Source organism: Marasmius oreades, chromosome 1 (assembly GCF_018924745.1).
Source record: "Marasmius oreades isolate 03SP1 chromosome 1, whole genome shotgun sequence".
NCBI lineage: Eukaryota > Fungi > Basidiomycota > Agaricomycetes > Agaricales > Marasmiaceae > Marasmius > Marasmius oreades.
The window spans coordinates 4,131,964-4,158,890 of NC_057323.1; the positions used below are offsets into that span (position 1 = coordinate 4,131,964).

The 26,927-nt window shown below is 48.5% G+C and overlaps 9 protein-coding genes across 10 annotated transcripts; 3 read left to right on the forward strand and 6 right to left on the reverse strand.

Annotated features, from left to right (window-relative positions):
* Positions 1 to 963: 963 nt before the first annotated feature.
* On the reverse strand, positions 964 to 2,740 carry E1B28_001497 (uncharacterized protein; the record flags this gene model as incomplete). Its single annotated transcript, XM_043147433.1, has 2 exons — positions 964 to 2,325; positions 2,393 to 2,740. The coding sequence occupies 2 exons, from the start codon at positions 2,738 to 2,740 to the stop codon at positions 964 to 966; spliced, it is 1,710 nt and encodes a 569-aa protein (XP_043016142.1).
* A 90-nt stretch (positions 2,741 to 2,830) lies between these two features.
* On the reverse strand, positions 2,831 to 7,244 carry E1B28_001498 (uncharacterized protein; the record flags this gene model as incomplete). Its single annotated transcript, XM_043147434.1, has 8 exons — positions 2,831 to 3,032; positions 3,089 to 3,261; positions 3,318 to 3,527; positions 3,581 to 5,194; positions 5,255 to 5,821; positions 5,871 to 6,170; positions 6,221 to 6,887; positions 7,030 to 7,244. The coding sequence occupies 8 exons, from the start codon at positions 7,242 to 7,244 to the stop codon at positions 2,831 to 2,833; spliced, it is 3,948 nt and encodes a 1,315-aa protein (XP_043016143.1).
* Positions 7,245 to 7,449: 205 nt separating this feature from the next.
* On the reverse strand, positions 7,450 to 8,971 carry E1B28_001499 (uncharacterized protein). Its single transcript, XM_043147435.1, has 3 exons — positions 8,256 to 8,971; positions 7,869 to 8,199; positions 7,450 to 7,813 (listed from the first exon to the last, which is right to left on the reverse strand). The coding sequence occupies exons 1-3, from the start codon at positions 8,454 to 8,456 to the stop codon at positions 7,620 to 7,622; spliced, it is 726 nt and encodes a 241-aa protein (XP_043016144.1). The 5' UTR covers positions 8,457 to 8,971; the 3' UTR covers positions 7,450 to 7,619.
* Positions 8,972 to 9,689: 718 nt separating this feature from the next.
* On the forward strand, positions 9,690 to 12,480 carry E1B28_001500 (uncharacterized protein). 2 transcript variants are annotated; one of them, XM_043147436.1, is made up of 11 exons: positions 9,690 to 9,909; positions 9,958 to 10,133; positions 10,192 to 10,279; positions 10,342 to 10,454; positions 10,512 to 10,624; positions 10,685 to 10,861; positions 10,917 to 11,071; positions 11,124 to 11,376; positions 11,437 to 11,843; positions 11,898 to 12,029; positions 12,096 to 12,480. In XM_043147436.1, exons 1-11 carry the CDS (start codon positions 9,772 to 9,774, stop codon positions 12,402 to 12,404), a joined length of 2,061 nt encoding a protein of 686 aa, XP_043016145.1. In that variant the 5' UTR covers positions 9,690 to 9,771; the 3' UTR covers positions 12,405 to 12,480. The 2 variants fall into 2 exon arrangements, with proteins under 2 accessions (XP_043016145.1, XP_043016146.1); XM_043147437.1 differs by having other exon boundaries at positions 9,966 to 10,133.
* Positions 12,472 to 14,084, reverse strand: E1B28_001501 (uncharacterized protein). The gene is made up of 9 exons (XM_043147438.1): positions 13,725 to 14,084; positions 13,621 to 13,665; positions 13,452 to 13,571; positions 13,301 to 13,400; positions 13,126 to 13,248; positions 13,054 to 13,072; positions 12,911 to 12,997; positions 12,664 to 12,862; positions 12,472 to 12,616 (listed from the first exon to the last, which is right to left on the reverse strand). The coding sequence occupies exons 1-9, from the start codon at positions 14,067 to 14,069 to the stop codon at positions 12,587 to 12,589; spliced, it is 1,068 nt and encodes a 355-aa protein (XP_043016147.1). The 5' UTR covers positions 14,070 to 14,084; the 3' UTR covers positions 12,472 to 12,586.
* A 57-nt stretch (positions 14,085 to 14,141) lies between these two features.
* E1B28_001502 (uncharacterized protein) lies at positions 14,142 to 18,412 on the forward strand. Its single transcript, XM_043147439.1, has 5 exons — positions 14,142 to 14,400; positions 14,447 to 14,577; positions 14,627 to 14,732; positions 14,789 to 15,277; positions 15,332 to 18,412. Exons 1-5 carry the CDS (start codon positions 14,292 to 14,294, stop codon positions 18,283 to 18,285), a joined length of 3,789 nt encoding a protein of 1,262 aa, XP_043016148.1. The 5' UTR covers positions 14,142 to 14,291; the 3' UTR covers positions 18,286 to 18,412.
* Positions 18,413 to 20,952: 2,540 nt separating this feature from the next.
* E1B28_001503 (uncharacterized protein) lies at positions 20,953 to 21,597 on the reverse strand. The gene is made up of 3 exons (XM_043147440.1): positions 21,496 to 21,597; positions 21,187 to 21,436; positions 20,953 to 21,127 (listed from the first exon to the last, which is right to left on the reverse strand). The coding sequence occupies exons 2-3, from the start codon at positions 21,315 to 21,317 to the stop codon at positions 20,971 to 20,973; spliced, it is 288 nt and encodes a 95-aa protein (XP_043016149.1). The 5' UTR covers positions 21,318 to 21,436; positions 21,496 to 21,597; the 3' UTR covers positions 20,953 to 20,970.
* Positions 21,598 to 22,711: 1,114 nt separating this feature from the next.
* On the reverse strand, positions 22,712 to 23,132 carry E1B28_001504 (uncharacterized protein; the record flags this gene model as incomplete). The annotated part of the gene is made up of 2 exons (XM_043147441.1): positions 22,712 to 22,775; positions 22,855 to 23,132. 2 exons carry the CDS (start codon positions 23,130 to 23,132, stop codon positions 22,712 to 22,714), a joined length of 342 nt encoding a protein of 113 aa, XP_043016150.1.
* A 955-nt stretch (positions 23,133 to 24,087) lies between these two features.
* On the forward strand, positions 24,088 to 26,452 carry E1B28_001505 (uncharacterized protein). Its single transcript, XM_043147442.1, has 10 exons — positions 24,088 to 24,224; positions 24,277 to 24,467; positions 24,529 to 25,351; positions 25,409 to 25,524; positions 25,583 to 25,636; positions 25,688 to 25,719; positions 25,793 to 25,878; positions 25,936 to 26,251; positions 26,311 to 26,360; positions 26,414 to 26,452. The coding sequence occupies exons 3-10, from the start codon at positions 25,294 to 25,296 to the stop codon at positions 26,449 to 26,451; spliced, it is 750 nt and encodes a 249-aa protein (XP_043016151.1). The 5' UTR covers positions 24,088 to 24,224; positions 24,277 to 24,467; positions 24,529 to 25,293; the 3' UTR covers position 26,452.
* Positions 26,453 to 26,927: the final 475 nt, after the last annotated feature.

The following is a 26,927-nucleotide window of genomic DNA, read 5'->3' on the forward strand; positions in this document are numbered from 1 at the left end:
TACAGGGCATGGTATCTGTTTCAAGCTTTGATTACAGTCAAGGTGAGCACTCCCGACGAGGTCTGCTTGAAAAGTATTCACGCACTTTGCATCGTAGCATTTCTTGGTTCCACTCTTGGTTCCACTGTTGACTACGTGCGGTCTCACCTTTGCAGAGACTAGGGCCACGAGAGAGAGTGCGAAGTAAAATAGGATGGAAAGGTGGAGAAACATCGGGCAAGCTTAACGAACAATAACAGCCCAGCATCTTAAATGCCAGTGGGGAGCATCTCAATAACCTGTACCCAACAGCGGCTGACGCGGAACAGGCGGTACACTGATTTTCTTGGAAGCAATCAATAATGAATATCGCTTCACTGGTTCGCTATACATAGCCTGGCCGTTGTTTTCTTCCGAAATCTGTTGAAAACCGCCGCAATCTATCAAAAGGCGTCGATATATATACACCATACCACCTACTCGAACGAACTTGCATTGCAGCACAGCTCTCAAATGGCGAATCTCCCTCTGATGTCGAGCTCTTGCACAAAACCAGTGCCAGGGATCCGGGACCCCAGTGCCACACCAGTATTGTGGGTCTCCGTCTTTCTCGGTTTTTAATTTGGCGTTGACCATGTCACATGCGACCCTGTAGGTAGATGGTCCCACACGGGAACAGCCGGAACGACGTCCGCCGTACCTTTAAATGCAGGTACCGGATCTCAACGTGATCACAGCGTGACCAATGGTGGGGATGGAGGCGTCGGGAGGCGTCGGGTACCTGGACAGTAGTCCTATTTATACCACCATTTACCGCATCTTTCCGATTTTCGGACAATTCAACAGCTTTCTTTACCGGCGGATCGTCTTCGGGCGGGATTAGTGGTAATTCACAACGCTATTCTTACAAGTGTGTAAATAAAGATAAGGTCAGTGTGGGTACAGAGAGATAGTACATTTTTTTAGAATGCATACAGTCCAGAATCACGGTCGATACACTGGCAAGTCGTGCGGTAGCGAGCTTCCATTCTCAAAGTCCAATCCAAGTTGTTGTAACGACGAATCTCTTCGCTCTGGATGTGACCCTGAGCTTTCCAATGTACCTCCCGTAGCGCTAGTCCCAACCGAAGGTTCATCCACATACTCCAGTTCGTCCTCTTCGGGGGGTGCACTAGCTATCGGTTCCGTCTCTTCAAACGGAGGCGCACTGCCTTCTCCTCCATCACCTTCTTCTTCAAACGTGTAATCGTAGTAAATCGCCATCTTGCCCTTTTCTGATGGCGAAGGCATTGGAGGTGGTGGAAACAAGCCATTTGGAGTTGACATCCCCTCGTCCTCTTCATGTACAAAATCAGATATTTCTTCGTCCCTCCAAACCGGAACAAAGATCTGATCGGCACTACTGCTTGATTCTTCTTCTCCAGGTGGTGCACTAGCTTGGTATGTAAGCCTCTCAAGGAACGCCTTATCATCCGTGGCTACGTGCCCCGAATCGGTAGTCGATGTGTAAGGAATCTCGCTATCAGCTTCTGTCGTGGTCGTGGTCGTAACACAGATCGACCGCGACGAGCCACTGATGCTCTCAAGCGGTGTCCATGCTTTTGTTGTTGAAGTTGTTGCTTGTTGTTGCGGCGGCGAGTAATCAGGTGCATGAGTGTTTGATCTAGGGTGTTGATATGCAGGAGGTGACGTAGACGGAGAGTTGGGTGGTGGAGGTGGTGAAGGTGGTGATCGGGAGGAGGAGGAAGGTTCTGGTTCCGATACAGATGGCCGTCTCGAGGACGGCCGTGAAGGTTCTGGTGTCGACACTCTCGACACTTGAGGAGAAGTCGGACGGGAATGTGTCGTAGAGGCTGGCCGCGATGGTGTAATAGTTTGTGGTGACGAGAAATCAATGTAGGTCCGTTTACCGCGCCTCCTCCAACCCATGTAATGCGCGTTTGTTTTCCATCTTGCAGTCGCATTCGCCCATATCTTCTTCTTTGTCTTGATCTCCTTCTCCAACATAGAACGTGCTTCTTCTTCCTCTTCTTCTCCTGCTTGTCGTGTAGCCTTCTTCTTCCGCCGCCTATGTCGTCTCTGTTCTATATCTCTCATTCTCCGCATGCTCTTTCTCCATAAAAGGCACCCAATGATGAAAAAACAGATGAAGAAGGCGAGGACGAGGGATATAGTGACAATCAGACTTGTTCTGTCATTATGATCCTTGGGTTTCCAGCCATTGGGAAGACACTCCATAAAACTAGTGCCATTGACGCATGTGGGACTGGGGTCCATCGTCACGGAGGATATCGTGGCTGAAGGTGAAGTAGCGGCGTCGTCGATGGCGGTTCTAGAACCGCAGCCCTACACGCATACACACACACACACACTGAGACTTTTTGCCAACCCGCAAGATAAAAGGTCAACATACCTCTGTCTGGTTCCCAAAAGCGTAACCGTTGAAAATGAATGTATCAGTCTTCCGCCAGCGACCGTCGTCACCCTTGACATACTTGTCAGGGAAATTCGTGCGACTACGGCGTTTCTTCTTCTTTTTGTGGTTGGATGCCAACTCGTGGTCTTTTCGTAGCGAGGGAGATGGGGGATAGAGGAAAGGGAGAGGAAAGGGAGTAGGAGCAGCGTTGACACAAGAGTCGGCGGCAACGGCAGCCAAGAGGGTCAAGACGGAGGACGACGGTGAAATAGGGCGACGACGACGGTTTGTGGACGTCGATGATGTTCTGCAGCAGCTCAGGCTTGCAGAGTCGGGGTATGGCATAGTCTTGGCTGACAAGGAAATCTGGAGAGGGGAGGCGCACTAGGTCATTACTTAAGGCTGCCAAGGTTAAACATAATATCTTTGTTTGTCCTACGTAAACAATAATCTGAATCTCCTTTTCCGTTCCTCCTCCCTCAGCCGTGCTCGCTCTACCTCCCACGGTTCCCGAACTGGCTGTGCCCGTGTTAGGACATCTTCCCCACCTGCATCGTACACTATCTTGTACGATGGAAGACTGACTCTGATACTGATACCGGTACTTTCCTGTCCCACTCTCACCTGCTGTCGCGTTCTGGGGAACCCTAATTTTAGTATCAGATGAACAAAATGTGGCAAAGATTCCCGCACCGTTTCAAAAATACATTGCCTGTACGGAGGCCTGTCCCAATCCATTCTGTCGGGTGCACCATGACATACGTATCTACGTATTCACGCCAGCGCGCATGCCTCGTTCCAACCCCGTCTACGCTGGGATCTTCCGGTCGCATCAGATATAACCGCATCCTTTGGCTTTCCCGCACCTTTCATTCAACCCCCTTTCAGTCCCTATATTAAATCAGATTCACATCCAACTCACCCACTGAATACGATACAAGTGATCGTCCTGTCCAACATGCCGTTCCGCTTCCCGTCGATATCTGATTAGATCCTGGTTCGTCAGGGTCTCCGAGTTGTGAGCACTCTGGAGTAACGACCACAGTTCTTGTCCTTTTGCATCAGATATAATCGTCTGCACCTGCTTCACCAATGCAATAATCAGTCTGTCCAACGTAAACAGATGATAGGCCTAGAAGATTCCACTAATCAGAAACCAAATATAGGGTACCAAAACTTACCCACCTTGCTACCGAAGAACCACCTCATGTGTTCCTCAAATGAACTCTGGTCGAGGTCACCAGCGAACATCTTCTCACATGCGTTCAAGACGTACAAATACACCACATTGGCATCTCCACTCCCCTTCGTAGTCTGGCCAAGCACAGTCGCCGGTCCATTGGGATCATCTAACCCAAGCTCAACCGCAACAGGATTAGCCAGTAGAAGGGAATGCTTCTCAGACGCCAGTCGGGCTCCGATTTCCTTACACATCAGAAGGCGAGAATACAACAACTGCAGTTCTTTCAGCTGTTTTTGAAGCAAACAACGGACCTTTGCAAATCTTACCTGAAGTAGGCGAAGCAGTGTATAGAAAGTAGTGTTGACGAAAAAAGACTTCTTCCCGCCATGAGAGTCTTCTGTGATGTTCGATGATCCGTGCGTAGTGGTCGTCTCCCGTGTCCATACATCGTTAGGTTCTTCTTCTTGCCGGGATACGGATATGGCCGGAGAATCTCGTCTTTCAGCGGGTGGAGGCGAAGCAGCTCGAGAGCCACTAGCAGATCCAGGTGCAGCTGACCCTCGACGACTGCCGGCATCACGTCCTACGTTGGCTGTAGCTTTCTCTCTCGCGGTTTTCAAAAGCTTCTTTCTTAAGTCCCCTGCAGCTACTCCACTCGTATGCGCAGAATAGGGGGAAGCCACAGATCGCCTCCCACTCCCACCTCCAAGTCCGTCCGAATCTTCCTCCACAGACGTAAACTCCCCGACCGGGTGTGAAAACATGATGAGAACGAACGCACGCAAGAACTTCTCGACGCCTTTACGTTCCTGCGGCGAGTACTGAGCTTGGGAATGGTTCAAAAACGAATCGACAAGTTTGAGTGAGCCCTGTACAACCGACGTATCCTCAAACTCGTATTCCAGTTGTGCGCCCACTGAACGCCAATGTGTCCTGTTTGTGGTGGTCTCTTCCTTCTCTTTCCCCTTCCCATTCACCCTTGTCCTCTCCTTCTCCTTCAACTCTCGATCCCTTTCCTTCTCTTGTTTCTCCAAAATCCGCTCTATATCCGCCACAAATGACTTGGCCGTTATATTCTTCTTATCGTTAGCTTTGAATGTTAACCCCTGGTGATCCAAACTCTTGTAGAAATTCTTCGAATCTACCTCTCTCCACGTTCGACTCCACTCCCTATGCGCACGTCGCCATTCTTCATCCTTTTGTTTCAACCGCGCCAAAACAACGGGAACGGCAACGCTGGGAATATCCTGCATAGCTTGAATAACCTCAAGCCCACTATCTCGTCCATAAATCTTCTTGATAATCCGATGATAGATAGCTTTTCCCGTCCCACCAAAGTCGGATTTCAATTTAAATGCAGCGCGGTCTTCGGACGACATCTCTTCAATTCTGGCGCAGATCGGTTCAAGGACGGAGATCGTTCGCGACAAAGCTTCGAGATGGACGTGATACTCGTGTCGCTCCTCCTCGCTTTTATGTAGCGCTTCCTCGAACGAGTTTTTCTTGTGTGTCAGGAACCCAGCTTCTTCGGATGCCCACGTAGGGTGGGAGACCCATTCGTCGTTGAGGACAGAACGGCAGAGTTGGTCGCGTCCTGAACAGGCGAGGCGGATCTCCTAATTGTATCCAAATCTTTCAGTACCATCCATATATATCAAAAGAAAGGTTAAACGAACACTGAATGGTAGTTTTCGATAACTAGGCCCTTGCCCGTCGTCTACCGGTTGTGCCATCAGCGCCTCAGGAGGCCCCGTCCTGATACTCCCCGGTGGACCCATCCCCGCTTCCACTCCACCAGACCCATCTCTTTTCGTTGTCAAACTCGAATCATATACATATCCGAACCCAGTCCCAGGTCCAAATACCAGCTCCTTGAAACCCTCCATCAACTCAGTATCCTCTCCCAAAAAGACCTGTGATTGCTTGAGAAGTAATTGAACGTCGATGATGTCTTTGGAGAATAGACTCAGTAGTTTAAGGAACTCTTCGTAGATTTCACGGTTTTCTAGCGACTTTTTCGCTCGGTCGAAGAACAGCAATTTGTCCGTGTTTGGATTAGCATGTAAAGCATTGAGATTGGGATTGAGAGAGGTGGAAGGAGGAACACCAGGAGGAAGCTGTTGAGATATCGGAGCTACTTGAGGATGGACCGACTGAGGCGAAGGCGGACCAGGAGGATAAGGTGAGGAAAATATGGGAGAACCAGGTTCTCCTTTATGATGTGTCGTTTTGGTGCGCTTGCTCTTTACAAATGTCCATATCAGCCAGTCACATACGAAAATCTGGACGCACCCTTGGATTCACGACTGTCTTTTGCACATTAGAGTTTACGCTCATCGGCACCGGTGTTCCCTCTTTCTCGGACCTCTTCTTTCTCTTTGCAGCAGTCGCTTGAGACACTGACTGGGGCTGGGATGCAGAACCTTTCTTAGGAGGAGATCCTGGAACCGAACTCTCTAGTTGTCCTGGCCACCCTAAATTTGACGGTATACCAGCAGCACCTCCCATAACATCCGGTAGAAAATCCATGAACTCTGCCAACAAGTCGGGTGCATCTTTGAACAGGTTCTGAACTTGAACGTATACTTGAGACTGCAGAAGAAAAGGTTAAAGATATCCGTATAGCAAATCCGCGCACTCACATCCTGTAGATGCTTCTGCTCTTTTTGATACGCCTGCAATATATCCAAAAACTGCTTATACGTGTTCGTGTCGTCCGAAAACCGAGCTTTGATCTTGTTCAGATACTGTATCGCATGATTAAACTCTCCTGTCGTTTGTTGCGGCGTTGCTTCCATTTGATTCGGGTTCTGTGGTTTGCTGAGCCCACCCAAGAAAGATGCGGCGGCCGTCGTCTGAGGATTCTGTCCAAAACCAGGAGAGAAGGCCTGTTCGTAAGGTGCACCGGGTATAACGTGTCCACCGACACCTATATGAAATGGTTGTTGCGGTGTCAAACTCCTCGACCCAACGTTCACCCCAGCACCCAACGGGGATAAAGTATTCGTAACTGGCGTAGGCGCAGGCATTCCGCTATATGTAAATGACTGGGCCAAATTCGGTCCGAAACCTGGTATATCTGCTCTATGTCTCGTTTGGGTTTGGGTTTGGCTTGAGCTATTCATGTGGATGGTACTTTGTGTTGTGGTGCCCAGAGGCGTTGTTACAATGATACTATGAGGGTCGGTGGGGTCGGTATTGATGTCGATTCGGTAGCCGGCTGGGAGGAAGGTGTTGAAACCTTGTATGAGGGGCGGATTTCCGTGAAAAAGTTTGGAAACACGCTGGATTACACCCGGAGTATCAATCCTACAGAAAAGGAGTGAACGAAGTGAGTAAAGAGCAGAAGGACACAGACCCAACAAATGGCGCAAAAGAAGGGCAGTTTAGGACAGAGCCCAATAACCGAGAAAACAAAGGAAGCTAAGCAAGTAGATATTGAATCACTCACTGTTGGCTCTTAAAGTCCTTCATAATATCCAGAAACTTGTTATAAACTTCCGGCCGATCCTGGAACTGGTTCTTCACCGCATCCAAATAGCTCAACGCATCCGTTACATTTAGTGGTCTTCCTGCATCTGGAGATGCATTCACAGAATCTACAGGTCGAGGTGTCGGCGTCGAAGGATCTGTGGGCGGTAATGGAGTTCTCGTTCTAGAAGGCATGAAGGTTGGATGTCGGTGGCGAGTATCTCGTCGTGCCAACCGGGGTGGTAGATGCTTTGTTATAGAACTTGAGACACGACCTTAAAAGGTGAGAATTATAAGGACAGGATCATACAAGTTCGAGAAAGGAAAAGGGGACGTTATCTATCATCCCACACGGTTATCTTATCAACGATCATGGTTCCCGTTTAGGAAACCGTCATAATCAAGTAAAAAAGGACTGTATGATGAAGTACAATTTACATTTACTGTAATGCTCGATAACCCTACAGAGAACTTCTTGTAGGTAGTCGAGGTCTATGGTACGAGAGTGAATACTATGATAAATAACTCGTTAAGCTACAATTCACAAAAGGGTGTGTTCGTCAGGATCGCCTAAGTCGAAGGAACCGATGTGGGATTGACAGAGCGTCTGGGGACATATATAGTGTCAGGTGTCGGTAAAAAGAAAGGAGCGCCATATGGTTGTGTTCGAGGACGAGGTGGACTGGTACTTTCGCTTTTCTTTTTGTGTGTTTTCAAACTGTTTATACGACAATGAAAATGAACACGGTTCACATGAGTAGGCGCTAGAGAAAAATTGGATATTAGTGGTGCTCCTCGCAAAAAAAGATTCAAATGTACCAGAATCAATCGAGGACAAAGACTTGGCCCTTCTGTGGCTCCTCAAGAGAGACCGCAAAGAGGTTAAACTGGTGCGAGTACTCGGGACAGATAGCGAAGGTTTCCCTAAGGGCAACCGCCGTTCGAGTGTGCGGCGAGGTGGTGGTGGTGGTGGTGGTGGTGAGGCCTTGTCCTCATTGAGCAAGAGCCCCAGGACACTTTCTGCGGAGCTGTTGCTCTCTTTCTCGTCTAGTAATTCCGCAGGCTTTGATGACAAGGGTGATCGAGAGGCATTGGGTGAAACTCTCGGAGGGGGCGGATGATATCCTACGAGAAACAGGCTGCCAACGCTCTGTGACGAAATGAAAAAGGGGCTCATCAACGATCGGAACAACTTGGTGCGCTTACCAGAATCAAGCCTACGGAAGCAAGGATAAAACTTGCGATCGCAATGACTAAACCACGCGTAAAGCTTGCGATATACGAAGATAGTGGGAGAAGGCGTAGAGGGAGAGACATATACTGCTTCACCAGGTTCTTGAATGGTTCAGGTTCGCATTGCAAAGTTAGTCGGAAGCGGCGGCGCGTTTCGTGGTAGCCGCCCGGCATGGGCGACGACAGTTGAGGTTCTTGTGCTGTATAGCGCAGTGACAAGATGGATATAGGTGTACATGGAGAGATAAATCCGGTTCTTATAATCCAGTGCCAAGTCCAGTACCGCGTACCGATAATTACGAGTCGAACCGGGCGAGAATTACTAATTACGCGGCGGGGGTATTTTCCGTGTCGGATGCCTAATCTTTTCCTAGGAATTTATTCTCCGCGTCGGATGCCTGGTCTTTGCCTACTATGTAGCGCATGAACAAAAACCAGAGGTGGGAGTTGCAAAAGACATCGGTACCCCAAAAAATTGCACCAGGTCGGGTCCAATTCGCCGTGATTCAATAAATTCCGTTGGAATGATATGGACCCAGCCTTGTTGTGTAAGGACGCGTTGGAATCGTGAGCGAGATTCGTGCTTGAGGCCTTGAGCTTGAGGCCTTGAGACTGCATGCCTGGGACGCGAGGAGTCCGAGTCGGAGGACATGAGATACCATCCTCGGAACAGAGAGTGGATGGGTGCCGCGGGCGGTCAGATTCTGTTTGGCTCTATTTGCTTTTCAATTCTAGTGCAATTCATACTCCGCCAGGTCAGCCACATTATCGGTTCGATCGGGCACCCCGGCATGTAAGCGCCTGTCTTTTACTCTCCCGAAAGTTAGTATGTCTATTCCCGTGGTTCTAGCTTTCTAACAGTTAGTACTTTATTTGAACTTAGAAACACGCTCTTCATCCCGATATAGAGTGCCCATATCACAGACACGCAACATTCACTGCTGCAGGCCAAGGGTTCAACATGGTACGCTATGGTCAAAAGGCCGCAGCCACAAAGGTTGGAATTAAAGTATTTGTATTGCAAACATGTAACACGAGCAGCTACAGAGTTAGCTTGAGAGGGTCCTCCAAAAGACGTTGGAGAACATGCACCGTTGATAGAACATCTCATACCATTTTTCTCATGCCACTTTTCTCATGCCACTTTTCTCATGCCACTTCAGACAGGTTTCTGCTACAGAGTCACGCAATTTGCGATGTGAGCTTCAACGGCGCTGATTTCATCAAAGTATTAGCTGTTATAGCTGAAGTAAAATCAATGGAAAATTCTAGGTATTATAGACATACCAAATTCTGAACCTTACGAGGCTGGAAGCCAGACGGCAAAGACAGGCGCTTATACGCCGGGGTGCCCGATCGAACCGATAATGTAGTCGACCTGGCGGAGTTTGAATCACAAAAATTTGCCAACATTCGAAAATTACTTCGAATTGAAAAACCCTCTATAGTGTCCTCTAAAACTGCGCGCAGCGACCTCTATCGCGAAACAATGGGAAAATCTCAGAAGAAGAAGGCCATGCGACGACATAATCCTATGCGTGTGCCAGATTCTCACTTACCCAAGGGCCTTGCTGCTGCATCAGAATCATCGAAAAAGTCCGAAAATATTCTCCCAATCATCCAGAAGGTGCGCACCGTTCCAGGTACTCCGTACCATTCACTTAGTCTAAGCTAGATGAGCAGCACTGACTCGGCAGAGAGGAAATGGGCTTGTGTCGCGGTGTCGAACATAATTCAAAATGACTCCTCTACCAGGCGGCTATTACAGGGAAAGAACGTCGTTGGTGAATTGATTACACGATTGACAGATAGTGAAGAAGAAGTGGTATTGGAAGCCATGGGTGCCCTAAGGTATGCATACTCAGTTCTCCATCGCCATCTGCTCTAATCGGTCGTGCATCTCTCCCAGAAACCTATGTATCGACGGAGGATATGATATCTGCGCAGAAATGTACAACAAAAATATACTGGCCCCTGTGAAGACATTCGTGTCCAAGGTGATGATCTCGCTCAAAGTCAACTTGTTTTTCACGGTGTCAATTCATCTTCGTTTTCCAAGATATCGCAGGTTCTTTCTCAATATCTGGATAACCCAAAGGACGCGTCGGAGAATGCGAAAAAACTCATGTACGAGTTCGCCGAGAACGTGATTACGGTGTTGTGGTGCCTCTCGTGTGTCTTCGCGTGCAATCGCTCTCAGGACCGCGTATTCACACATAGAATATTTAGGGAAACTTCCAACAAGGCTTTAAACGCAATAAACGAGATCAACTTGATTCCGTTCCTTATGTCTTTTCTAGCCTCGCGGGAAAGGTTACCTATCGTTCCTGTCATGGCGGCTGGTGAGAATCTTCATCCTTAGTATCTCAACATTATCCTTAGTCTCTGTCTGTGGCGGCCAGCGCAATGCCTTTATGTCTTGACTGACGACAACGATCTCGGAATATCAGCGCTAAAGTCGGATGCAAACTACATTGCGTGTTTATTGTCTATCACAAAAGATATGCCTACAAACCTCAACGGAAAGCAAAAAGAACCGAACGATTACAGAACTACAACGTTACAAGTTCTTGCCTCAGGTAAGTGGATCCAATACGCAAGCTAAGGCAATGACCAAAATGGAAAATTTCGTAGGAATTTTGCGTAATATCTCCCCGCTTCCTCCAGCTATAACAGGCTCTATTATCGATATTGACAAGGAAATCATCTTACCCCTCCTTCAACCCGTCATATCGTCGGTGTCGCTCCCTGACATTGCCGCCACCGTACAACAGCTCGTCGATAGTATAGTAAGTATGGTTTTCTCGCATCTCGTGTGTACCGTTAATCAAGCAAAACAAGGCTTCAGAGCCGCCTTCGGTCGAGAAGTTATCAATAAAACATGCACCAAAGTCCGACCACAAGTCGACGCAAGAGCTGGAACTCGATCAATTGGAAGGAAAGCTACGCTCTATACAGTTGGCTCTGGAAATCCTCACCGGAGTCTGTGCTACCCTTCCCGATCCCTCTATGGATATCCATGAGGATGGCAAGGACGAAAATGATGATGACGATATGGAGGAGGAAGCCTCCAAAGACGACTCAGTCGAAGCAGGTAAGTTGGCCTACCCGATCTACCACTGGAAACTGGATAGCCTGAGGACTCTTCTCCCAGAAATGGACGTTGAGATGAACGGTAATCAGGAAAGTCTCACCAATTCAGAACAGCCGTCTATCCTCCCGCGCTTGGTCCCGTCCCTTCTCAACCTTATATACCCCACGTCGTTATCCTTCCCTCCACTCGCAGCGCCATCGCATCATCCGCCCACAACTTCAGCATTGAGCGCTATCCATATCAGCGCGATGGAATGTCTCAATAACATCTTCCTTTCTCTCGCAGCTTCGCAAACTTCCACAGTTAAAGCCAGCCAGGAAGATGGTCAAAAAGTTTGGAATGATTTGTGGGTCGTTTTAGGGGCAGTAGACGTGGAATCTGGTTTAGGGCAAGAGAAACGCCAGGAGTTGTGGGCAATAGCTGTTGGTGTTTTGTGGGGGGTTGGTATCGTGTACAAAGGCTCTTTGGTTAGTAGGACTTCTGATCTTTCGTCTTCATACCTCAAGGCATGTTATCAACAGGTTACGACTGAGGAACAAATCCGGATTATCATGCAAATGTGTTTATCCACATCGGACGAGAGGCTACAGGTCAAATGTATCGGTACTTTAGAGTGTCTGGCACAACATCCCGAATCCATCAATGTCAATAAGGTAATCCTTTCGTCCTCTCCCTGCAGTCTCGCAGTGACCGATTCCCGGTTTCAAAACAAAAATTAGATTGTCACAGACTACTTGGTTTCTCTTTTACCAACCTCGACAGTACCCGCACCCATTGGTGCTGAGCCGCTCATACAGGCTGTATCTGCATTGATTGACATATACTCGGATGAGACTCTACCCTATGACATTAACTTCCGCCAGGGGGGTATACTACAAAAGCTCATCTCGAGTGTAGATGGTGTTAGGAGGGTTATACGAGGGATCGATAAACGGAAGGAGGGAAGTCGAGCTCTAAGACGAAGAGGTGATGAAGTTCGCGAAAATCTGGTCGCATTCATCCAGTATAGACGGAGTCTGCGCTTGTAGTTGAGAGGAACTAGCGGGGGTGCCATCTTGATAGACATTTAATGTTGCGCTCACTATGAACGATGACAATAGCCCTTCGCCTGGGAAATGGGGGTACATACAAGCACTAAATGTACACACAATTCACAACTAATTCCCCATCTATATTGTTACGAGTATATAGTCACGGAAGTTCATTGGATTCAATCCTCGAGTTTCGGCTCAATGTTGGCCTTTGGTCGTTGGTTAGTTAGACTACGTGGAATAATGCACACCTCACCTGATTGCCGTCGAAGGGGTCCAAACCAGCAGCGACGCGAGATCCTGCGGCAATGCTGCTCCAATCCAAGGTCTCGAAGGCGGGATGGCCTTGCTGCTTCTTCATGATGTTGATCGCTCGGGCAGTTATGAGATGCTGATGAGCAATGTCCATAACAGGCATCGGTGCGTTCAGCTCGGCCGTCAGGCGACGAATATGTCTAGCTGACAATGAGAGCCTGATTCACAAGGCAAGGAATTGTACGAACGAAGCATCCTTGATGCCACCATCAACGGCAAACCCAACAGTGCCATCGAAATCATCCCGAGCTATTCTCTCGGCATATCGAACGGTTCTATGACGGGGAAGCGTCAGTAAATCTATAATAGGGGGGTTCGATCTAGATTTCACCCCGGTGCAGGAAGGATCTCTACAAAAGTAAGTCATTAGAGGATTCTCGACGTCACCAGGAAGAAAACGCGCCTTTCACTAGATTGAATACTAGTTCAGAACTGATCCCTGCTTTGTGTCCCAGAGTGAAGCCTTCTGCCAAGACCTCAAGTGTCCCGAGAATCAATGAGTTCCCGATCAGCTTAAACGTAGGAGCTGTAAATATTATGAGCCAAAAGTCCAGAGCAGATATATATATCCACAGAACCTTTCTCTAAATTTTCGCCGAGATCGATTGCTTTTCGCCCTATCGCAGGAACCAGGATATAGGCAGCTTCTTGTTTAGAGCGATAATCGCCACTTAAAATCTGCCGCAGGGGACCTCAGTGGTTGCGTAGAAAAAAAATGGACATATTTACGATCAACAACTGAGCAGCGTCAGCCACCGCAGGTGTCCCAAATACGGGACAGGTAAGAAGGTTGGTATGAGGGCTGGCAGAGAGCAATGTGTCCAGTTCACCTGCAAGCGTTGGAAAGATCTGTATCGCACTCAGAGATGCTCCTGTTCACCGTTCACGCTCGACGAACCGTGCTAGATTCGATGAAGATCTTGTGCTTCGTAGGCGGCTTGTTCTTTTTGACAAGAACCATCCATGAGAAGTGTAGTCAAAGGCAAAGTTTGTGATGCGTACCGTAAGTGCCTTTGCATATAACTCATACGTACTCTTGACGATAGCGTCGTTTGCCAAACAGCTGATGATGATATCACATTCCAGCACGATTTGTTCTATAGAATGTGCGATCCGGATCCGATCATGACCAACCTCCTTCAGAAGCTTCTCAGCCTTCCCTGAAGTACGATTCCAAACAAGGAGGGGTGGATTTGTATTTGCTGCAACTTGAGGCCGTCGTGTCGCAAGATTTCTTGCCATGAAATAGCCCATGGCACCAAGGCCAACAAAGCCAACTTGTGAAGCATGGGGTCCGGGAGTTGCGGGACGTGAGTAAGGAACGTCAGCATGCAAAGAGGAGGACATGGTGGTTCAGTTTAGAGCTGACAGGAGCTGACGCTCTCAGGAATTCTTGACCCGTAGAGGTCACGTGTCTGTCGCTGGCAGAGCGTTGTCTGAAGTGGTCTATTTACGCAGCCGGTTGCCTTGTCTCCTTCATCCTCACCTTCCAAATCCATGAACTTTTGTTCGGGATCACCGGCTTTCTGTTAATATTACGGCCCCCACAGCGATCAAGTTTGTCCGACAATGCAAGGTTTACCAGCTCATCAACAGCAGAACAAGGGCACACTTATACCTGGTCAAACCATCTCTGTGAATAAGTACACCGTTCAAGTCGAAAGATACCTATCTCAAGGTGCTCACATCCATATCGTCCTCAACCTCGGGCTGATCGTTATCAGGTGGTTTCGCGCATGTCTACCTCGTTCGAACGGCCGCACCCGTTTACAACACTACGCACCATGTCCTCAAAAGAATCGCTGTTCATGGTGAAGCCATGCTCACCGATGTGAAGAAGGAAGTTGATATTATGGTATAGCTTCTCGACTGTTCTATGTTAACTCATTGACGTCTCACCTCAGAGATTACTGAAAGGCCACCCCAACATCGTTCATTTAATTGATGCTGCTTGGCATAGAATGTCAAACGGATTATATGAAGTATTTATACTCATGGAATTCTGCCCAGGTGCGGTTCATCTAAGTGCTGGCTCTCCGCTTGACTGATTTTTTTTTTGGTTTCAGGGGGCGGTATAATTGACATGATGAACCGGAGACTTCGTGAACGGCTCACTGAAGCTGAAATTCTACAGATCTTTGTTGACGTTTGCGAGGGTGTTGCCTATATGCATAACTCACGACCACCGCTTCTTCATCGTGACCTCAAGGTCGAGAACATTCTTCAGGCTTCCCCAGTATCCTTCAAGCTTTGCGACTTTGGATCTGCCGCGACCGCAGCTACTCGTCCTCCGCAAACGGTCCAAGAGTTTAGAGCACTGGAAGATGACTTAAACCGGCATACAACAATGCAATATCGTGCCCCAGAAATGATTGACGTTCATATGAGAAGGCCCGTAGACGAGAAGAGCGATGTATGGGCGTTGGGCGTCCTCCTATTCAAACTTTGCTATTATACAACCCCTTTTGAAGAGCACGGACCTCTTGCGATCCTCAATGTGCAGTACAAGACACCACCGTATCCAATTTACTCGTCTCATATGAGGGAATTGATAGGTGAGCCCTTCGTGCGCTGAAAACGAGTACTTGCCTTGATAACAAGGACCTAAGCCTCTATGCTTCGTGAGCATGGTACACACCGTCCGACAGTGTTCGAGATTCTCAATCAAGTTCATCGACTTCGAGGGACCAAGTCGCAGTTCCAGTACAACGTTCCCGCTCCCAAACCACTTTCGCCACGCCAAAGCACATTCAAGCCCTCTCCCCCTCCTTCAAACAATCTTATGGGTAGTACAATATCCTACCGACAAGCTCCGGTGGTAGCGTCTAGCGTGAGTCCCAAGATCGGGACATCTTCACCAGCTTCTGTCCCTCTGAAGAACCCGGGCGTACAGGCAAGAGATAAAGTTTTGGAAGCTATTGCTCCCATGAGAAGAGGCCGTCCTACAGCTCCGAAGGATCCCTCGTCATCTCGGCAAGCAAGTCCAGAAAAGGACAAAAGTTGGTTAGAGGATGAGAACAAAGCATGGGAGGCAGTATCAAAGAAAGCCGGCTCAGATGCCATAGCGAATCTCGACGACGCATTTTCAGTCCCTGGGAAGGCAACCGGAGCAAACAGAGCAGGTCAGAAAGGGTTTGGTGATGATTTCGCGGAGCGATTATGGAACGCGCCAGATCCTAATTCTCAAACTGTTGCACCTGCAATGCAGCCACCTGCCTCGTTTAAGAACCCCCCTCTGAAAGCTAGTATTGCCCGTGTCGCTTCCCTTTCCCGTACGAGGGATAGGGCAAGAGCTATACCCACTGCCCAGAGGGAGAAAGATGCATTCGACAGCTTGGGCTTTGGCAGTTCCGAGGAGAAACCAGCACCAACTCTGGCAGAAGCTAGGAAGTTAAGGACGGGATTGGCTGCCCCAATGACTTCTCAGGACCCCAGTAACAAATTCAACCAAGCGAACCGCCCGGAGCTTTTCCCTAATCTCTCTTACACTTCATCGACACCCTCGCAAACGCTCGTACCTCCCCCTCTGAAGCCCTCTGGTTCTGGGTCGTCATGGAGCTCACAGCCTCCTTCGCGACCAGGATCAAGTCATCAAACCACCGATTTCCCTGCGGAGACGCGGTTCCCATCATTGGCAGAGCTTGACGCTTCATTCGCTCCGAAGCAAAGTAACAAACGCAGCTCATTCTCCATGAAACCTGGTCCTCACGCATCGAGTCAACCGCAGCTCGCTCAAGCCACAAAATCAATTTATGCTTCAGAAATCGATAAGACTACCTCAGGAGTATCTCGAGTGGTGTTTCCTGATCCTTCCAAAGCAGAGGAGAAGGTGACGCCATACGCGATACTTGGTGCACATAGTACACCTAACGCAGAGAATAGGGCGCCCAGCACCTCTCTCGATGCAAGTGGAAGAAGGCCTTCCATCATTCGAAGACATCGTAGTTCGATTACCTTCAAGCATGTTTCACAGTCCGATGTGGTGTCTCCGACATCCCCCTATCTTCCCTCCTCAGTCAAAGAACAACCTCTCACGCAAGAGAAGGTAGCAGTATCAAAGATGCCCCAGAAGGATTGGCTAACCGGGGATGATGACTCGCTCGATCATGACACAAATACGATCCTGGAGCGTCGTTCCTCTCCGCCACCATCTTCCGCACCCATGGTTCGAAATTCTCCTAGCAAGCGTGCCTCTTTCATTGAGAAGAGTCATATTCCTCTACACGAAGGACTGGTCGCTACGCAGGAGCGCATTCCTTCGCCGCCGCCCAAAGATCGTCTGGCCAACGTAGCATCATCCACTTATTCATCAATTCCAGATTCTCCTTCTACACGAGCCCATCGGATATTCCCTAAATTGGACACTAAACTGGACACTACAGCTGAGCCCGCACCGTCAGTTACGGATACCCGGAGTCTCTCGGTCGGCGGGAACCCAAGTCGCGAACGTAAGGGAACCGCGGGTTCATTATCGAGTGCAGATGAAGAGGGTCCGGAAGAGGCAGACCGTTACGTTCCCTCCAGAGCAAAATTCAGTTCTAGTGAGCCAAAGTCCATCAGACCACAGAGGAAGGGACGTCAGAGCTCTGTTCATGATCTGGTCGATCTCTATGGCGGGGGCCTGAGTCCGACTAAGGAGAGAGATAGAGGAAATGAAGCTACACGATCCATTGGCACGCCTTTGCCCTCGAAACCTACCAGCAATGAACACAGACCTGTCAGAACACTTGCAAGTCCTGCGATGCCCATGGAGTCACGACGGAAATCTGTGTCTCCTAAACCAATTACCTCACCTTCGGTTTCAGAGAGTCCGGCTACCCGCCAGAGTCCAAGGTCACCTATCGTGGCCAACCCTACCACCACCTCTTATCCGCGATCTCGCCCTCAGTCGATGTTTATCTTTCCCTCCAAGTCTTCTGATGGCTCGACATCCTCATCCACGGGATTGGTCCCTCCCCCTGATACTGAACCACAGAGACATACCCGTCGTACCTCCATCTCTGACATGGTGCAACGCTTTGAGGCTATCGACGCCGTCGCAAAAGGCTCTGTGCTATCGGCAATACCGTCAAAACCACAGAGAGTGGAAACAGATTCCGACCAAAATTCCGTGCCTGTTGCTAAGCGCGGTGCCCAGTCCAACGGCAAGGCCACATCTTCTGAGACACATATTACGGGTTTGACTAAATCTAGAATCGCTGCTCAACCCGCACTGCGTGTATCCCCCTCCGCACTCACTAAGATTTTACCTTCTCCCACACCGGAGCCTGAAAAACCCAGGGAACCCGAAGTAGTCACGCCTCGACCAAGACGAATATCAATTAAACCGGATTCTTCTAATACAGTCCTGTTCCCGGTTTCGAGGTCCAGCTCTCATACAGAGAGTACGACACCTTCCACTAACGCTCGATCATCTTCACCTGAGCGACCTTATCAGGGTGTCGGAAAATTGATAGATCAGTGGCAGCGTAAGACTGCGGAAACGGAGAGTCCCATACCTAAGCGTGGAGGATACGCTCCTAAACGAGTTGGTTTAGTGAATGGACAGAGCAGGGGCCAGTAATAACAATTACATACGAAATTTCCATGATCTTTTGTATCTACGGAGCCATAAATATTTTTATTACAATGCCCATTTTACACCACGGATTGTATAATTATACAAGTCCCTTTTCTTGTTTTGTTTGGACGTTTAGACCTATATCCCAGCTCTGCGATCAAGGGCACCTTGGTGCTTTTCCTTGGCCAGATAGAAGATATCTTGACACCGTTGACGGGTACGCCGTTCCAGAATTCGAAACTGCAGGAACTACCCACACCTTCCAAGAGCAAGCTCGACTCTGAATGGAGCCGGTAGACTCTAAGGCGATCAGTAGCGTAGTAACGCAGGAAATAGGTCTACTGATACTACGTTTATAAAAGCACATTCGTGCCAATGCTATTATTGCTCATAATTTCATTGTACTTGACGTGTCACGTGCTGCCGTGCTTTCTCACCGACGGAGCTCACTCGCTCATCCTCTGAACTCAAAAGACCCCAACGGCTCAGCGACGATGTAAGAGAGAACCAGGGAGAACCTGGCATCTAAGTCGAAGTTACCTTGACTGGACAAGACTCCTTCCTGCCTCTGCCCGTCCGATCATCCCCAAGCGCGGCGAAAAAGAAGTCGAACCCTCCTTCGAAGGTGGTTCTAATCTCCAACAATACGTCCTCAATCGATCCCGGAATGCCATGTTTAACGCATCGAGAGCTCCAAGGGCGATATCTCTATCTCAAGAAGTTAGTAACTAGAGGGCAGTAACTAGAGGGCAGGAAATCCCTATCTACTACCCTTCACTCTGCATCGGTTCCGATTGCCAAAGGTAAAGCTATAAATACGATTGGGCATTCCGTACCTCGACCCACCATCCTTCCCCACGGAATTAGCAAAATCCAAAAACGACTCGAGTTGTGACCGGAAGAAGTGTATTGAGCGAGGTCGCTATTTACTGGGAAGAATCGGACGTTACCTACGGTGGGACTGGAAATGATAACTATCCGTTTGAGCCTGTTAGAGGTGCACCGATGACGGTCCAACAAGCCTTTTCGGAGATGATTGGGAAGGGGGGGTTGAGTTTGGAAAAATATCAGGTGCTTTTGTGTTCTTAGTTCATGATTGACAAGAGACTCAATAAGAATCTGCCACAGGTCTACTCATACCTCAAACGCCTAGGCTACCCCATCACACGAACATGTCCGCTGAACGAACGCTATGCAACTGCAGACCCGTTTCCGTACATGAAACCCCCCGCCGCTCCCCCACCCACGAACGATCATGAACAGAGCACGCGACATCTTCCTTATCATTCCGGACTCCATGCAAGATTCTCAACTGTGTTTCGGGAAAGAGAGGGTTCACCTGGTGGCGTCCGTTGAGTTTTGGAAGATGGGTATGTGGTAAGTACAAGCGCCCTACACCGTTCAAGAAAAGTGCTCCGGGTACGCCGGATTATCAGATTGCTGTTGTCGAGTACGTCTTCTATCTGTCTGTTTCCCTATCTTTTTGTTGACCTTGGTCATCGAACTCTCTCTGATCAAATAGCGCACGAACGACCCTAATGCCAGCCTTGCACGAAATAACAGCCCTTTATAACATATCGTCTGAACTTCCGGTCCCGGTGCCCAAATACAAAAGACCGTCACCTCCAGGTCCACCATCCCGTGGGCCCAACCCATTTAGTGCGTGCGTTATGATCAGGTAAAAAAATTGTCGTTGTAAGCGATCGTTGATGCGGCAAACGTGGGACTTTTCAGGTTTGCACAGGAAGAGTAGGGAGTGGCCTATGTTTTCGTGAAGAGGGTCGACTTTGAGTTGAGGTAAAGCGGAAAAGAAGAGCAAGTCAGAGAGTGAAGCTCAGAAGTTGAGTCGATTTTCTCCTTATGAGACTCATGTAGTGTATATTTAGCGGTCACTCCACCGACGCGACTGTTCATTTACTTACTTGACGGTCAGCTAGCTGTCATTCGGAGAAGCTTTAAAGATACGTGGAGCCATATTTCCAAACAATAAACGAGTGGCAGAAACAGTGCGATGTTTGTAACTCCCCACTTTGCAAAGGTAGTGGCGAAGGAATAAGGTAATATACATTCGAAGTTCTCTTCCGTTTGGATCAACGCTCCATGCAATCCCAAAGGAGGGCCAGGCGAGGGAACAAATGCGCCTGCATGTTCTTTAAGTGGAGGTAATTGGAAGGAGGGAAGGCTACAGACTTTGTACAGACTCGACAAAGCCAATTGATTAGAAAGATACTATGCAGTAGGAAGTCTATAAAATTAATGAAAGTCATCGTTTCGACAGACAAGAGATGACAACACTGCAAAGCTCTGCCAGGCCAAGAGTCGTGCTCAGTCCTCGGCCTGAGTATGCCGATTCTTCCAAGGATCGTCCTTGGTGAGTGCTCTGTTTTGTATCCAAACGGGGTCCTCGCTAACATGTAAAACCTTCACGGTATCGATCAGGGACCACTTGGACAGCGATGAAGAACCCTCCGACGATGAGCCGCGTAATACTGCCCATGGGAGGACTGCTAAGCCAAAGGAGAATTGAACGAGCCTTCACAATCTTCTGGAGCATATCACAAGGCAAGTCCCCTGCTCGCCATTTCACATTCGACTCAGCGTTCTGGTCCACTGATGATGGTCAAGCAACCAACTTTCCTTAGCCCGATTCTCCCAAGAATCGTCCTTGGTGAGCGCTCTGTTTTGTATTCAAACGGGGTCCTCGCTAACATGTAAGACCTCTTTAACGGTATCGATCAGGGTCCTCGTGAGGCGTGCTTCACATGGAAGGTTGGCGCAGGAATATATGAAACTCGCAGCTTTGCCGTCGAGCCACGTCGGTTGGTATTGAGGGATGAAGATAGTACTGTTGCACATTGGCCAACTTGAGCGAAGAGGAAGAAGAAGAAACAGAGTTGAACTCACCCAAACATTCTGTGATAGTCGTTGCTCTCCCAGATATCTTGTATTCCGAATTCAAGAATGTGTGTAACATGGCCATACTTGCTGTAATACTTTCCTTCTGGGTCGATCTTCAGAACGTCTTCGTCGGCCATTTTCCACCCGAGAAAATACAGTGGGATTTTGCGTTTGTAAGTAGGTGACCAGTTGCCACAGCGCGGGAGGTCGTTTGCCAATGGGTTATTCTTCGTGGAATTCAAAAACGCGATCGGGCCTGAATCATTCCCATCGACTTAAATACCATGGATTTGGGGCGGGTCTTGGGATGCTTACTTTACCAACTGAGGACCTTGGTTCTCGTTATTCTCTACAGAGGTTTGAGGCGTCATGAACAATGAATGAAACAAAGCTGAAATGCGGTGACGGGGAAAACCAGTAACAAACCAGTTTGAACAGACCACACTGGGCTATTTCAAACTCCGCGAGCGCTTGCCTACCACGTTCGTCTATCTGTAGCTGTTTATGGTGAGTATTTCGTGGTTTGGAGTCTGATGAGAGCTATTCATCCAATTCTAGGATAATTCGTCCCCGGTGGCCCATTGACACTGGTGGCAACTCTGATTGCTGTCTCCATCGTGTTCTCGTTTCGTTACAAGCTATGGCCTATGGACCGTCACGCTTAACAACTTGATTTCCGGTCATCCTGACCTCCTCAACCAATGTCCTCAATACAACATCTACGTTCTTTCCCGCGAGATCGATGACAGCGTACGGAATCAAATGCCAGATGAATTCGCAGACGAGAGCGACTCTGAATGTCAACTACCGCCCTGGTACGACTCCGCTCAGCATATGGACTCGGATAAGGGTGGAAGTCCCCATGAATACCAAGTCAGGTCGGGAGGCGAAGGGTGTGTAGACCACCCAGTCATCGATCTTGTTGTGAATCGGGACAGCACTACGAGACCTCGTGGGTAAGGATTCCAGGCGATGCACGAGATCGTTTGGGTTTTCGAGGTGTATTCGGATTGGATGAAGGTCTTTTACTGGAACTTGTATTTCATCCTGTTGATTGTTACTTGGATATCGAAAGTGAACCAGAAATAAACATACGATAGATGACTACATGCCCCTCGACAATACCAAATACCGGGAATTCACGCTGAAGATGGGATAACCTGAGGATGTGGTTAGAAGTTGAACGGAGAACTTGACACACAGCACAGCGCATCTGGAGTAAGGTTTGAAAAACCAGTGGTTGTGTTCAGGAGCCTGCGTGAGGAATAATAAGATCAATGGAAGATGAACGAAAACACACAAGCGATCCACGCGCATTAATCCCCAACCATCCTCTTTAGTATCAACCGGCGTACTATCACATCTTCCTGCAGTATCTCTCTCTCGAGTTTCTTGTGAGCTCCCTAAAATGATACTGCTCATTGAGCAATAGTAAATGGTAAAAGATAGACACCAAGGTACCTTTCCTGTCTTGTTGTACTTCGTTCTTGACTGCAATAGTTTTCTCATTGAATCTCCTTTCCTGCCTTAATCACAAAGGAGTCCGGTCGTTCAGACAATTTTTTGTGTCATCCTCGTCTGAGCCCATAATCGAACTGATACTCACACCCAAATAGAAAAAACAGTAAATCAGTGAAACTGGAGAGGCGAAAAGAGGTGTTCTTCTGCACGCACTATGCTGGTGAGACCAAATCAGCTACACTAAGGTGACTCGTTTGACGAAACCGTTGAAGTGGGCTATTCAGGTTCAAGGCAGATCCTATCCGCGAAGGACAGGTGGGGAGGTAATAATCGAGATGACGATGGTTCAACATGGTCGAATCAAGTCCGAACAATCCAAAATCAAGTTCCCCTTGGACTTGTGGGGAGGTGAGTTGAGCGTTGAGGAAGTCGAAGTCTGCCTGTCCAGTGGGCAAATTCGTTGATGTCGTCGAATTAATCGTCATATTCATGTATGGTCTTTCGGGCCATCAAGGATAAATGAAGTAAAATCGAGCTAACGTATCGATCGAATGAGCATGTAAAAGAGAGGATGGCTGATGGTACAGTACTGGGTAGTAACCAATAGGGATCGGCGACGCGAGTCCGAAGATAAGTCAGCTGACACGTGTCATTTAGTCATGTGATCGCGATCTCTTTCTTTTTCGGACCTTCACGGTCTTTCACACATTAAAGCAATTCTCTCGTAGATAGCCAATGATTTCACTTTTCACTTTTCACTTTTCCTCTTCTATTCGCAGAATGACTCCACATCTGGTGCGTAGACCTCTTTGATGTCTGTCATATCACTTGTAATTTATCCTCATGCGCAAGGATTGCGGAGAACCAGATGTCCGCCAGTGAAATCCTAAAATATCGCTCCATTTTTGAGAGGCCAAGTGACCTCTCAACTGGCTTTCTCTCTTCGACTTGAACCGCAGATCTGTCACGATGGCAAGGAAGAGACTACCTTAGTACGCATTGTCCTGTCCTCCGAATGGCCGATTCAATCCATCGGAATTCTGCAAAGTGATTCTTATCATTATGTTGTTGAAAACGGGAACAGGATCTTCTACATCCTAGGCCCTTTGGGTATCGATGTAGTAGTCGGGTACATGACACAAGAAACAGCCTGAGCTTCTTAGCACTTGCAGTTGGCAAGTAATTCATAGTATAGAATAAGGCCGGGGCAGTCTATACCACCGATGCACATTTTCGTGTCCCCAACTATGGGCTGGCCAAAACATTAGTTTCCCAGAGTAATGACAAGAAAGTGGATTCCGGTAGCAGGTGGGTCCGTGCGCAGCGGGTAGTTTCCAGGGGGCGGCGGTACAGTACTGGTAACAAAAGGCCCCGTCGTCGAGCGCCACGAATTCCTAATTACATACGAAACTTCCCTTTTTGGTTTCTTTTTCTCAACCGGTACGAGCGAGGCCGTCCGTAAGTAATCCGGTGACTCTGCCAGCAACATCCATGACCTTCAAGTCTAGTGCAAAAGATCAGAATTTGCTGTCATATGCGGGGGTGACAACGGCATCCCGAGCAAAACGTTTGGACCACCATATGTCAGTGCGGATGGAAAACTCGTCCAGACCAAAGTATCTGACTCAAGTTCAGGTCCAAATCAGACACGAGTAGAAGGGGTACGACTCATCATTCACTTTGGAACGCTTCCAAAGTCAGAAGAATACCCCTCAGACAAGACCATTCGGTGGACTTGTTAAACCAACTTCATCACCATGCATGTGGCTGTCGCCAGCGTTCCAAGTGAATGCAAAGGACTCAATACTTTTCTATCACCCGTAATGGTACGATACGCCGCTCCAGATCTCCACGATTTACGGTATGGCTTAGACAGCTTTCTATCAGCGGGAAGGAGTGCTTCGTGCTTACCGTCCGTACAAGTGGCGACTCCTCATCTTTTACCCGATCCGATGATGCAAGAAGACATACGTGTAACGGACTTGCTTGAGCCATGATCATGATCACACCGGACTCGCCTTCGATTTAATCTGATAACCAATCTGGTACAACCACATCGAAATGTCCGGCCTAGTTCGACTGAAGGCTGACGGATGTTTGTGCATTGGGACAGTCGGAACTACGTTCCGGTGTAACCGTACTTTTGGGTGCCGGAAACCTTCATAACTTCGGGTATTTGTGAAGTCCCGTGCATAACTACACGAAAGATGCCCCTCTCAATACGTTTCCTTTCATAGGTGTCCGGATTACACGCTCTGAACCAACAACTTCCGTTAAAGGAAACGAAATAGACACGCGAACCAACGTCAGACAATACACAACGTTTTTTTAGACTTCTTGCGGGAGAGTCGGGGATCAATTGCGGGAGGATAGACGGTCGTGACTCTATCGGTGTTTAGTGCCGAAAGCACTCATGCATCAATGCGCCATTCATTACTATTGTTGGACTTCCGCCGCAATTTTGCCGCATGAAAGTTGAAATTGATTTCTGAACGCTCTGCTACTCTGGATGGCATGCTGGATCTCTACCATTGGCCAAATAGAAGCGAAGGAAGACGTATAAAAGATCGCCTGTCTACCCAGCTTGTTCCCCACCAAAGAGGAACTCAAAGCTTCTAAGCCAGCTCTTTACAAAACACTCAATCGCCAACAATGAAGTTCGCCACCTCCCTCATTGCTACTGCTACCCTCCTCTCCGGTTTTGTTGCTGGTACGATCAGTGACCTCCTCTCTCTCAACGTCATTCGCTTAGCTCCTTCTTCAATAGCTGCCCCAACCGAGCTTGTCAGCAGAGACTGCTCTGCTGAAATTGCCTCCTTCAACCTCGCGAGGAGGGAGAAGAGGGGCCTCGGAAAGAGGACCTTCTACAGCTCGATCCAAAATGTGGGTCCTGAATCACCCTGGATGCAACATCGCTGACCAACCTTGCTAAAAAAAATAGGCGACCTGTGTCTTGTCTCCTGAAGTGGCTCGAGCTAATTATGTTAACGGAGCTGTAAGAAGCAGCACCATAAGTCCGAAGGACTAGGACTAACTTCCTTAATAGCCGATTCGTCAAGACATCACTGAGGGACAACCGTACGTGACATCCTCGCCCTGGCTTCTATCCAAAATTATCCAGTCATTGATCTATTTCAATCTTGGTTTGTAGTGGCCTTCCTCTCACGCTCGATATCGGTCTCATGGACGTTACGACTTGCCAACCCTTAAAGGATGCCATGGTTGAAGTCTGGGGCCGTAAGTCTTTCCTCAGTCACAAGTATCGTACCCTCCACTCACAGAGGCCGAACGTAGCGAACGCTGCTGGTCAATACGGCAACACCTTCCTTCGTGGTGCCTTCCAGGCCACCTCTGCTGGTATCGCCGAGTTCCAGACGATCTTCCCGGGATATACTTCTGCCGGTGCGAACCACATCAACGTCGCCGTACACCAGAGCGGCACGATGAACTCCGCTACCGCCCACAATGGTCAGCTCTTCTTCACCGACCGATGGACCGACGTTGTCAGCATGACCGCCAACTACGCCAAAAACACCAACACGCGTATCTTGAACGCCCAAGACTCTAACTACGCCGCTGCCAACAAGAACGGTTACAGTGCTATCGTCGAGTAAGCAACACTCTCAATACGTCACTCACAGACTGAATCTCACTGCTACTGCTATCCAGCATCGAATCCATCCAGGACGACTGGCCAACTGGTGTGATCGGTTACATTAGTAAGTTCTTCGAGGATTGTCTGCTCAATTTGTATCTGACTTGTTTTGTCCAGCTGTCGGCATCAACCCATCCCAGACCGTCGGTGTTTGAGACTAAATTTATAGTATAAACTGGTTGGTAAAAGGCTGACTGGATTTCACTATGTACTTAGATGTGATTGTATGAATAAACTGGTAACGGGTTTTGGGATTTATCCATTTCGAGTCCGCATGAACAAAAATTCGGGTTTGAGAGGGTGATGTAAACCTTTCTTTGCCAGATTCTGCGGGCATAAGTCGAGTCCTTAGAAAGGTTATATTGCGAGATGCCTTCAATATTTCCCTTTTGCCCATATACTTGGGCGTTGGACGAAGAATAGGGCCTGTTCGGGTGCACCGGCTACGGCCTAGTAGGCACCAGAGATAGGCGACTTGAACCAAAAGACCAATTAGGCCGCAGGGCGGAAGCCACGTTTTGAGCTCATGCTCTCGAACACTGAAGTACTGGTAGTTCAGGCTCTCAACGTTTCAAAGTTCAACGTTCCAACGCTTGGACGCCACGCGACGGATTTAGGTATCGAAGCGCTG